Source organism: Trachymyrmex septentrionalis, unplaced genomic scaffold (genome assembly GCF_001594115.1).
Source record: "Trachymyrmex septentrionalis isolate Tsep2-gDNA-1 unplaced genomic scaffold, Tsep1.0 scaffold76, whole genome shotgun sequence".
NCBI lineage: Eukaryota > Metazoa > Arthropoda > Insecta > Hymenoptera > Formicidae > Trachymyrmex > Trachymyrmex septentrionalis.
Window position 1 is genome coordinate 627,053 of NW_017305947.1, and position 13,477 is coordinate 640,529.

At 29.1% G+C, this 13,477-nt stretch overlaps 1 protein-coding gene across 1 annotated transcript; it reads left to right on the forward strand.

Moving 5' to 3' along the window:
- The first annotated feature begins 8,965 nt into the window (after positions 1 to 8,965).
- Positions 8,966 to 11,761, forward strand: LOC108754105 (transmembrane protein 164). Its single transcript, XM_018496162.1, has 7 exons — positions 8,966 to 9,084; positions 10,132 to 10,478; positions 10,582 to 10,698; positions 10,768 to 10,846; positions 10,911 to 11,011; positions 11,097 to 11,409; positions 11,621 to 11,761. Exons 2-6 carry the CDS (start codon positions 10,161 to 10,163, stop codon positions 11,379 to 11,381), a joined length of 900 nt encoding a protein of 299 aa, XP_018351664.1. The 5' UTR covers positions 8,966 to 9,084; positions 10,132 to 10,160; the 3' UTR covers positions 11,382 to 11,409; positions 11,621 to 11,761.
- The last annotated feature ends 1,716 nt before the right edge of the window (positions 11,762 to 13,477 follow it).

The window sequence follows — 13,477 nt, forward strand, 5'->3', positions numbered from 1 at the left end:
AAAATTTTATCGGCCCCACACGATATATTACGATATATACGCGCGCACGAAATATCGGTATTCATTCGTCAACGCCGGACACTTTTATGCGTCGTATAAACGTCGGGCTTTATTACCGGGTTCTCATATTCCTCTTAAACGACAGTGTCGTAACGGTAAATCTCTCCGATTTGTTATAATCTCGCGTCTACGATTATCGATACTGGTGTAACGTCTCATCGACTGGATAACAACGACGATAATCCACCGCGGACAATAAATACCGGCAATTACAGACTCGCGGTAAAATTACAATATTTCGTTTCTTCGCGTGTTAGTACCTTCGAGCCTTTATCTCTGCATTTTGCATAAAGTATACGAGGCAATATCAGTGTAAACACATTTTGCGCGTGGATGAGAGGAGTCATCTTTCATGATGTTTACTGAAATTTTCTAAAAAAAAATTTCTTAATAAATCTTGGATTTTCCAAGTATTTTTGTTAAAAATTCTAGGTAAGATTAGACGATTTTTTCAATGCAACTTTGAAATAAATTAGAATCAAATAACGCAAACAAATCTTATACTTTAAATTAGTAGAAGATAGGAGTTCTGGATGTATTTATCATTTTCTATAATTGGAGTCGCGAATCTATAGGATAAAATATACTCTCTAAAACTTTTAGAGTGAATCTCACTCGAAAGAGTGAAATCTCACTCTTAAAGATTGAAAATTGAGCCATTCTTTTTTAAGACTGGTTCAATTTTCACTCTTTAAAATGAGAGTTCAAAATCTCTTATTTTTAAAAGTAAAAAAGAAATCCCAAAAATTCCAGGTTTTTTCAAACAGTTAACCTTTTAAAAAACTCAAACAGTATCATTATAATGAGAAGAGATTGAAAAATCAATATGTTTCAGTGTCATAAAATATTTAAGTTGCTGATTGTAATATATTAGTTTACTTGATTATAGTACTTGAAAAGAATCATCTTTCTGTAAACACAGACTGACTGATTTCAGCTGAGCTATGACTACATGAAAAAAATGATGTTGTATTATTGTATCATTGTATTTTGTAACAGTTTAAATGATATTGTATCAGTAGTTTAATTGAAAATACTCTTATTAATTCAATGACAGTATTAATGAAACAAACACATCATGCTCTCTTGTTTTAATATAAAATATTATTTATTTCATTAATACTGTATTGAGATAAAGTCTGATTGTATTAGTTGGAATTCTAACATAATCACTTCTAAAGGACTAAATCTCTTCTATTATACATATAATATTATAATCGATATATATCTATTATACTCTAGTCGAGATGAGCAGAAATTCAATTATGATAACTAGAATTCTGATTGGTATAATCAAAACATTTTTCTCAGTATGTGTTACTGAATAAATAAGATAAAAGTTAGAGTGTTACCGGTCAATAAATCATTTTTTTGTCAAAGAAATTTTGTAGAAATTTGTATATTTAAAATGAATATGAAGAAATAATATTCTGAAGAAATAATATTCTGTAAAAGTTTGAAGAGACTATCTAGCGAGTTTTAGCAGTAGTAACTATGGAAACTGGAGCTATCTCAGCGTCAAGAACTATCTTGTCGAGCAACACCTCTTCGGTGTTCTCCGTTTGAGGGATGCCTAATACAGATAGTTGGTAGCGGCGATCCAGGCGACCCTGGCGACCCCCGTGCGGGCTGCGAAAGTGCGGGTTCGGTGGAAAAGACTTTAAAAAAGAGCCGAGAAAACGAACGAATGCACGCGAGCAAGATGGCGTCGTGGCGAAACCCCCGATATATACGATAGACAGGATACGGGGGACGAGAACGCGTGGAGCAGGAATGGAAGCCGCAAAAGGAGAATGGGGATAATTGTGCGCGAGGCAATGCACGAGGCTCCTCCCCTTATTCAAGCCTAAGGCCTGTGCAACTGCAAGTGCCAAGCTGCTCACTTTGCGGTGCGCGCACATGACACGTTCGGCCGTTCGCGACGCGCATCCCGCACCGTTGATGCCGCGCGCTCCGCCTTTGCACTATCGCACTATAAGCATGTTCATTATGTGTATACGTACGCCCGTATGTGCCCATATATGTGTTTGTGTATATTTGTACTCAACAATGGCCAGGACTCCCTGGAAATCTGACTCACTCGGCGACGCTCGTTGCGTACGTCTATCGATCTGTCTTACACTTTTCTAAATTCGGTATTTCAAGAAGAAATTTGAGAAATATCGCAAAGAACGATCCTACTTCATTTTGTGTTTGCTCCGGTGTTAGATGTTGACATCGTGTAAGAATGAATTACAAAATAAGAGATACATAATGAGTATAATAAAAAAAAATTTACATCCTTACTTCTAAACAATTTGAGATTAAATTTATTTTGCATATATATTTTTTTAATCGAGAATAATCATTCTATATTTAATTTAATTCTAGGCACCTATCATGAAATAAGTCGGAATAGATTCCGACCAGAATTATTTAATTATTCTCCAGATTTCTATTGCGTTTTTCTAGAGAAAAGAGAGAATAATTCCGATCAGAATCCATTCCGACTTGTTCCACGATAGGTGCCCTAGTATTACAGAAACTCCATTTAACAGACTTTAAAAAACTCGAGCGATTGAGCGATTATATTTAATATTATTCACGGCATAACATATGAATCATGATTAAAAATACATATTGCATAAATGTTGTTTAAAGCTTCAAATATTGAAAAATATTTTTGAATTTTTTCAGTTAAGAAAGAATCTTTTCAAATCATCTGTGTGATAAATAAAACATAGATAGAAAAATTTAAGGAATTTAAAAATATAATATATGACAACAAAAAAACTTTACATACAAAGTGCTATTGTTAATTATTTTAAACAAAAATAGCGGGAAACTTTCTATTCATATAGATATATTTTTTAAAAATGCAAAATTTAATATAACTTTTACTAATAATATTACAAGAACTTTTCATAAAATATGCACGTATTGAAAAGGTCATCATTATAAAAGCTATTGAAAGCCAATCTGTACGTCTTTTGCGCAAGCAGTTTTTCCTCCATGATTGTTTTAATAATTAAAGTACATTCTTACGCAAGATAACGAGTCTTTAAGCCTACACTAATGAAGTTCTAAGAATTGATGGCGTATATAACACAGTATAAGCTCGGCGCATTTGCCGCCATTACGAGAAGTACACACATTATTAATTTAAAAAAACATTAAGTATATAAAGTTAACTATAATAAATGTGCGTGATCTTTTTATACAACATATTCATAATATTTATAAACATATGATTTGCACTGAGTCACATAGCTGTAAAACAACTTGCAAATATCATAAATTAAGTAAGTAGTTTACAGATTACGAGAAATATTAAAAATATATTCATGCGCTAATGACGAGATTGAAAAAATCATTTTTAATATTCATAGTTTCAAAATATTATTGAAAACCTCTCTAAACAAAATAATTAGAGCTATACTGCTATTTTGCATGTAAATATTAATTAAATAATAAAATTATTATATGTAATATATATTAAAATATCCGATATAAATATATTTATCAATCTCTTTGTAACTATGATAATAATAATTTATTTTAATAGTATCAACAATATAAATTATTGCTGCAATTTGTATTTCAAATAAATGAACGTAATGTTTACGCAAAATTTAATATAATTTATTAACATCAATAGTGTGTGACACAATACTGCATTAGAAACATTCCATTTCTCTAAACTGAATAGCCTTCATAATGATTTCTAAGAACTTACCTTGAGCGCGCGCGTAAAGAGTTGTTCACATTTTGACGGTGTTTGCAGGCCAAATTGATATTGTTAAACAATGAAGTCAATCAAGTTGTCAGTACCCTCCAGTGGTCACTATGTAAAAAAACAATAAAATTTAATAAACGTACACTATTTTTATATTTCTTATATACATATGTATTCTTGTTTTAAATAATCAGTTATTTTTATTTCTAATATTCATATAATTATTAACCATTGTTATCGAAAATGGTTATTGCATGTTCACTTAATTAATAAATTATTTATAAATTTGCTATTTAAACGCACATATATGACTTATTAATATTTTCACAATTCTAATTTGTACATAAATTTTACCATCATTTGAACTTTCAATTGCAAATACTTATAAATAATTAAATAAGAACTGCAAAGAGAGAGTAGATAAAAATAAAATCAGAAAAAAACAGGAAATGTTTTACAAATTGTAAAATTTATAAATATTATTGACATTGTTAATTAATATCATCTTTCTTCATTATAGCAATTTTAATAAAAATTTAATAAAAATTCTCTTCTTCCATAATATATGTAAATTCTTTAACACATACTTCATGAAAAAAAATGTTTGGTTGAATTAACTGGAATTCTGGTGGAAAATGAATGATCTAGAATTTTTGTTAAATCCACTAGATTTCTAATTAAATCTAAATGTTGGTTATTTTAACTACAATTGTAATAAATTTAACCAGAAATCTTGTAAATTTAACTAAAATTCTAGATCATTTTCCATCAAAATTCTAGTTAATTCAACCAAACATATTTTTCTGTGTTAAAACAAATAATCATTATAGGGACAGTATACGTATTATTACGATTCTGTACATATTTAAATAAATGCATAATTAATTTTGTTTACCCACTGGAATATTGTAGTTTACTCCATCCGTTGCAAATTACGTCTTAGAAACAAACTTCATCAAGGAAAGGACGAATACCAGAAATGAGCAGTTAATTACGCTCACTACCCAATGATATTCGATATCTGCCACGCACATCATTTCCGAAGAACATAAATTTCTGCAATACATGAAACAGAGAACATGAAACAGAACGTACTTAGTGCCATAACGCGTTTCGTGCATATAATTGTGGCCGATTATTATGTTCAATGATAAACTTTCCATTAGATGCGCAATAGTACTTCAATATTATTCTTAAATCAAGAATTGCGTTTAGAAGCCTCAAGGGTATTCAAATTTAATATAGATTGTGCGCATAATATGACGATTATCTGTTTTTTTTTTTCAGTATTATCAATTCTGCATATTTCAATAAAATTACATATATTATATATTCAATTGAGTTATGTATAAATATTTTCATTAAGTTCACATTCAAATTGATTATACAAGTAATACTATGGTTGCATGAGATTTATTTGATGGAATTGATACACATGACATCTTTATCTCTCATATAAATGATAAGCTATATCTAGCTACGATCGCACGTAGTTCACTTGAGGGAACTGACAAACGTTTGCACTTTATCAATACATGGAGCTTTCCAACAAGGTACACAGTGATCATTTCATCTTTGTTTAACATTGGCAAACAACAAATGCAATGATTCACAGTGTTATGGTATATTTCATTTGTGTGTCCTACGATAAATTTTTCAAATCTGTTGATTGGCTATGGGATAGAGAGATCCGAAGACCTCTCTGTTCTGTACACATTTGTCGTACAACAAAACGCATAAATAAAATAGCATTCTTAGGATCTGAGCACAATAATTGTCATAACTTACTTAGAGACTTAAGTTGTAGACCTAGTGCACAAGCTTTGATTTATCGCATACAACTTATTGCCATCTCTTGGAGACATAGCACTGTCATAAATGTGTCTTGTTGGAAAACTCCCACAATATATTATATCCAGTAGCAATATTTATATTAAGCATAATAAATATGCTTCATATATATTGTTACAATGATTGGTATTTCTAATGCTACACCTAACGAAAAGTATGTTAATTGCTTCAATTTTTTCAAGAAAACTTAATTATTTTTGCGTGTAAGTAGCATTGAAGCTTATACTCACCGACATCGCGGTGTCATACAATACTGTTGATAACTACCGAACAATGTTGATATGACAGAAACGATGAATAATCCGCGATAACTGCTTCGTTCCGGCCATCATCCATCACTGTATTCTGTATGTACGGTACCTGGAAAAATAGTTAAAAATAATTAATAATAAAAATAATTAAATAATTAAAAATTCGAGCATATTTTTAACGGGTAAAATTTGCAATTTCTTGCAAAATGATCGCATTCCAAATGTCGAAAATATCATAATGTGCGTAATGTTGCCATTTTAATATTAAAATAATTTAAGATATAAATAATTAACGTGCACGACGATAAAAGAATCAATCATTTTAGTTGGATCACATCTTTTTTTATATCAAACAATTCAAATGTAATCAAATACAAGCTTTATTGACATACACCGCATCCAGTGATGAAAACAGCAACAAACGTACGAGTGATATTCTTAGAATTGGAATATCTAATATGCAGCATTCAGTGGAAAAAAAGTATGCTAATAATTTCAATTCTCTCGTAAGAAGACACAGACCATCTTGCGTATCTACAGCACCGGGATATTATACTCACCCGTATCGTGTGACCGATCGTAATGGACGAAATGGCAATGATGACGAAGATCCACGACAACCGACATTCTCTGGCAATCGCCCATCGTCCTAGTCACTATTTCCAGCAGAAATTCTAGCTCGCTACGCATTTTTGATAGGTGAAATCGGCGATTAATTGCGGAGCAACTACGTCTCCGTGCTTCGGCTCGCGCCGTTGAAACTGTCATGGCGGCTACACTTGCGCGCGCAAAGTTCCCGCCCTTTCGGTGTACAGTAATTTAAGATACGAATAATTTGGATTTGCGATAAGAATCAGATGCTTTCTACACACTTTTCAACAAGCTATGATAATTGTCGATGTTATCCTGGACGTTTTCTGTAGAGATTTTTATCGATATGTAAGTATTTGTGTATAAAAAAATGTTCTTGTTCAAATTTCAACCTCGCGCCTGCGTTTATCACTAATCGTCAGATGCGTCACGTGACATCGCGTAAAATGACAATGTACCAACGTAGATCGCTTATACCAACCGCATAGATTTAATCTTCTATTCTATTAAACAAGTCAACGGTTTTTCTCAATATTATGTATATCCATCGACGAGATATTAAAGACTGTCAACTCTGGGAAAATTTTTGATGGTATAAAAAGAGCCCGGAGGTAATTGAAGAACGCTGACATTATCGACAATTAATATAAATTTGCTATTATTAACATAAATATTTGATTCATACATTATTAAATTCATGATTTTGTATTACATAAATGTTCCATAAATAAATAGGCATACTTATAAAGCTATAATTTCTATATATTGCAGAAAAATTACAATTTTTTCTCTGTAGTTATTATTTCTGTTAATAATCAAACTTTGATGATAGCACTGAAATCATAATTTTAAAGAAAAATCGAGTATTATTGAGTTCTAAATGTCCACTAAACTAATAAATCATAAAATTAGTACAATATTTTTAGTTTTTAACTCTTAATTACTTCAATATTCACAAGAATGCCAACTTCCGTAAGGATGTTGGTCTTTAATAGTATTTTGTCGGTGGTATATCCAATTAGCATAAAATGTTTATCAAAGCTGCTTTTTTTATTGAACGCAGATTCATTTTTATTCTAAAATTTATATTATCTTGTAAATTCATAAATAAATGTTTTTCATCTGGTTACATTTCTATTAAATTCAAAAATATAAAAATTAATCAAAAACTAAAAATCGTTTATGTAATACTTAGGACCGATTTCATCAATCGATTAATCCTAATCGGGATTAACTGTCAATCATAATTGGTCAATTCTACTAAACAGCAAATGCGGTTGGTCAGTTAACGACCGTTAAGTTAATGGCATTAGTAAAATCGGCCCTTATTGTTAAAATATATAATAGTACATCGAAATCAAAAACTTCGTATCAAGTGAATTATACGAGATAATCTGAGAAAAAATATATTTTTTCTTTTATATCATATATTTTTATACAATTTAAACTACACAAAAATTACGTTATTTAATTGTGTGTAGATCTACATTACCGAATTAAAAGTTTAAAGTTTTGAATATATAAAGATTTCATGTCTAAGCAAATACAAGAAGAAATATAAATAATTTTTTAGATTATATATATATATAGTACATTTTTAAATAATTTATAATTAAGTTTAATTGTAATTAATTTTTTCCTTATTTTATTATTACTTATATATTTATGTATGTATAATATGTATAAATTGAGCTTTCACGATTCTGTTTCTGATACAAACAAAATATAAATGCAATATTCGGCTAACGTATTTTCCTAAACAATAATAGTCCTAAATAATAATAATAATTTTTCTAGAGTTGTCCTAAGAATTTTTAAAGACGTTTCCAAGATGTTTTTCGCAAAACTTTGTTGTGTGGGTTGTGTGGGTTTAAGTTTTTCAAAATAGCAAATCTAAACATGTAATGGATTAATTCATTAATTTAAAAATAATTATTTAAAAACATAATTAAAAAAATTAAAATTATTTTGTGATTTTCAAAATTTCTTTAATTATAAAAAATGTGTATAATTTTTTTAAGAACTTGTAAATATATATACAAACTTTTTAATATTTTCTGATTTACTATTCTTAATTAACAGATGTGTGATTTGTTATATTTTGTTATAGTCATATTTTGTTTAATTTTATTTTAATTATGTTTTTATTTAATTTTAAATTCAAAATTTTTGAAGAATTTCAAGCAACACAAGCTTAATGTAAATACAATAGGTTTGTTCTTTTTGACTGAATTTTTGCACCAGTCCATTTTTTCCTCTTCTTTCCTCCTAGAGAGAAAAGAAAGAAAGATGAACTGGTGCAAAAGTTTAGTCCAAAAAGAACAGGCCTAAAATAAATCGATAAATCGAAAGTGCAGAAAGGTATAATACAAACACAGTACATTTTTTATGAAGGTGCCGCCATCTAGGAGCCAGCTAACGATATTGCCTCGTATGTTCGCTGTCAACCAATCGATGTTCTATTCGTTGAAGGGAGCAGGAGGGGGGGTTTCGAACTCATGGAGTCAAGTCTATTGACATTCCGATGTTCTGAATTGTTTTTATTTTAGTGTATAGTGCAGGTATTATTACTCAAGCACGGATTCCATTGAGGCGAAAGACACCTTTTGTTTTAAGGTACCGCAATCGTGCATGTCGAATGATTGATAATTGGACGTCGAGATCAATAAAGCGTCGTACGTCCTTTGGCTTTCGCTGAACTCTAACCTTGCTCGACTTGCCGCAACATACTGATCGTTAATTAATACGGCTTCATAATTCTTTCTCGTTTTACATGAAACAAAACATTATTTTTATTTCATTAGCTGTGTATTTCGATATTTTTTTTCTTCACTATGTCAAGTTTAGAGAGAAAAATTATCGAAGACTAGAAACTTTTGAGCACAAGAACTAGAGTTTTACTCCGACTCTGAAAGTTTTTGCTTAAATATATTTTTTTTTAAACATTTGATGCCATGTTATTGTTATGGAATTCAGTTTTTGTATTTGTCCAAAAGATTTCTGTGTAAAAATATCTGTAAATAATTAAAGTGGGTATAATGACTAATTCTAAGTGGTGGTCAGAATGTATTTATAATTAGTTTCGAAAACTAGTTTTAACCAGTTTCGAAAACGTGTTATCAATTCGTAAGCACTACGCAAATGCAAAGACGTTTTCGATATTTAAAATTATAAAAAAACAAAAGATAAAGAACTTAAATGATAAAGAATGCGAGTCAATGCAGGATGTTTTAGTGCTAATAAATAAATTTTAATCTTACAATAATTTAAATAATGCTATACGTTTCGATTCTCATTAGTCATCTTCAGTAAAAAAATATATAAATAAAAAAGATGGCAAAATTATAAAAGTATAATTTTGAACAACATAAACATGTTTAAATATAATTTGTAACAAAGACAAAAGATATTAAATAATATGAGATAATTGAAGTTTATTTAATATTAAAAAACACATTTTTTTCAGGATTTAGATAAACATATTTATCGTAAAACGGTCTTTTACTACAATTAAACTTAAAAGATCTCTTTCTCATTTCTATGTTAAGAAAAATAACTGAGTGACTCGACTAAAGTTGTTTGATTATTTTGCTCATCATGAATTATGACTGCAGGCAGTAAAAGACTTGTAGATTATGAGAACAATTGTTTGTTCCGTTTCAGTTCCGAAGGAGAAGTTATAATTTAGAGCAATGTTCGAGTGGGCATACGGTGGTGTGAATCGCTCTATACCACGCAATGTCGGTCCGGAATGCGCAAGTTATTTAACACTGAAGCGACGGATAATAGAAACTTTGTTTATATCTGTATTTATCATATCCTGTATCATATGGGGTCTCAAACGAATAACTTTGCCAAAGAAACTACCTTACGTTGGTCAAGACCGTGTAGGCAGGAGAGTCTTGTTGATTATGATGTCATTGGTCCTGGGGATGGAAATTGGTTTTAAATTCACCAGCAGAACTGTTATATATCTATTAAATCCTTGTCATATTACAACAGCATTACAGGTAAGCTTTTTTGAATTATATTGGTGTAATAATTAAATTTTATTTCTTACAAATCGAATTAACAAACTTTTACTATGTTTACTATATTTTCTATACAAAACAGTTGTATTTGCTGGCTGCGGATCCTAGTCCAATGGTCACTGCTATCTTTAGGATACATTTGAATCTGTTGAATGGACCGGTATTAGCATATCTATTTCCAGAAACAGAGTCTCGCATTGTAAGTTCATAATTATGTAATTAAATATATTATGTAAAATAAAATTTTTTAAATGAGATTTTTTTACAGATATTTGCAGACAAAGCATTGTACTATATTCAGCATGGTTTGATGCTTATAATACCATATTATTTATTGAGGATTGGAGGTAATTATGTGTTTGAATAAAATAATAGAGTAGATGGATAATACTGTGCTATTCTTTCCATTAGGTGTATATAATATTGAGCCCTTATCTGATATGAGCTGGTCAATCCTCAGTTATGGCCTTAATGTAGGATATCACTTTTGGATTGTTCAAAGTGTTGCCTTGGTTTGTACATCATACTTTGTTATCTAGATGTCATAATTAATCTTTTGAAAATCTATTTTTTTTCAATATTATTTGTTCTTTGCAGCCTGTACAGGTGAATCTTAGTCACATGTTATGTGCAGCTGTTTTGGATCCATTTGAAGGTCAAAATTATCGATTATGGGCAGTAACTCATCAATTAATATTATGTCCCACTTTGTGCAAGCTGTTTTGTTATATATCTAATTTTTTATTGACTAAGTTTCCACTGACTAGAGTTAAGCCATCGCTGGAATGCACTATTCCAAAAAAAAAATATACATATGAACAGAATGAGAAGTTATGTGAAGAATCTAACACCTCAGGAAATGGCCATACACATTTTGATTAATATGGAAGAGAAAATTGTTTTATCAGAGGTATGTTTGAACTGAGCACACCCATCTTGATTCAGTGAGTATATATTTACTATTGCATCACTAAAGGTTATATATAAGAATATTTATATATAAGAAATAACAGATTTTTATATATTTTTGCATAATGTGCATTTGCATTTGTAATCACGCAGATATTAATTCTATCGTAGATTATAGATATATAAGAATATCAGGTTTTTCTTCCTTGCAGATTAAAACAATTTATAATTATGTCTATTATATTATTTCCTAAATATGGTGTACAAGGAAACTAAAAGTGGGGGATAGGAAAAAACGAATTTCTGATAGATTTAATTGTGTTACAGTTCAACATAAACAATATATTTTCAGTAAAAACTTTTATTTAAAAAATATTAAAAGAATTTTTGTTTTTGGAGGATTAAAATCTTTCATAGATACATACATAAGTTACCAAATAGATAACTTGATACAATCGTTATGATCGTATTAGTTTCAATCTATTAATACATAATACCAAACGAATAAGAATAGTCAATTTGAAATATGAATTTCTGTCCAAATGCTTATCATGCCTAGTCTTGTGCATAGAATCTCAGAGGCTTAAACTGACGTTTGGTAATAACAATGGTTTATTAAAAATTAATTACATTTTTCATTAGATAAAAACACATTGTATACAAACCATTTTGTGTTACCATTTTATATTCATTTTTTATATTTTTATTTTCGCAATAGAAATGAAGATATTCATATAACGAAACTGCAATATTTTATCTATGTATTATACATAATAGATAGGCAGTGAAAGTTTACGAGGTTTTACGGTAAATCTTCTTAGTAACATAGTCCGAGATGCATTAAAATAGACCCAATAATTGTCTTAATGATATAAACAATGAAATAAAAATTTGTTTTAACATCAATATATTTTATTTTTAGAGAACAAAAATTTCTTTGTAAAGTCATTTTCATAAGAAAATTCTATTTACATATAATGCTTATAACATCTATATATAATTATTAATTATGTCAAAGAAACCATACGATTTTTTTAACTTTCTTTTTTAATCTGAATTCAATACTCACAAAAATGTTAATAAATTATAATTGATGATTATATATTAGGACTGAAGGAGATTGTTATTGATAAAAAGTTCATGATTAATACTGCCCACTTTGGAAGGCAAATTGTGAAACTTCGTAAATTTCCTCAGTTTAAAAATGCATATAATGTAATATAAGTATTTTGGCCTCAGGTATCATCTCTTAGGTTTAAACATTAATAATTCTTAGGTTTAAACATAATCGGGAGACCATAAAGAGCTGACAAAGCATTTTATGACATATACAATGCTCTTATTTTGATAAATCTACGATTCTATTTGCGAAAGTCATGTATACTGAAATATTTTTATATGACAGTTCCTATACAATCTAATTACATACTATACGAATTTTCGCATACGAAAATATATCCTTATTATTATAATAGTGAGAAAATTTTAGAATCTAGAATTCGATTTTTGTGGTATATAGCACATATTATATGTGATAAATAGATACATGCATAGATTGTAAATTAATGCTTTTGTCCACACAGAAATTAAAATTTATGAAAATAGTGCTCTCATGGATGGCAACTTACGTCCATTTTACGTCCTTTCAACTTTTCCATATAAAATTTTTGTGTAATAATAAATTTCTGTAAACATTGTTGATTTAAAATAGAATGATCCATGTTGTTACTTGTATAGATTTAAATGAAAGCAAAACAATTTCAGTAAGCTGCCATTAAAGAAACTTATTTTTTAATGAAAACAGCTTGATAGTATGATATTCATGTTATCAGTATCTAATAATAATATTGATAATAATAGTAATATTAGTGACACTATATAGAATTGACTTAAAATAACGATATAGAAAAATTTAACTTGGTAATCTTGTAATTTGAACATAAGAGTTTAAATATGTAGATATCTTTGTAGAATATAATTAAATTAAATATATCACATATATATATATAAAAATTACATATTAAATCTTAAATTAAAAACAGAATGATCATAATTCTTGCACGAGAATG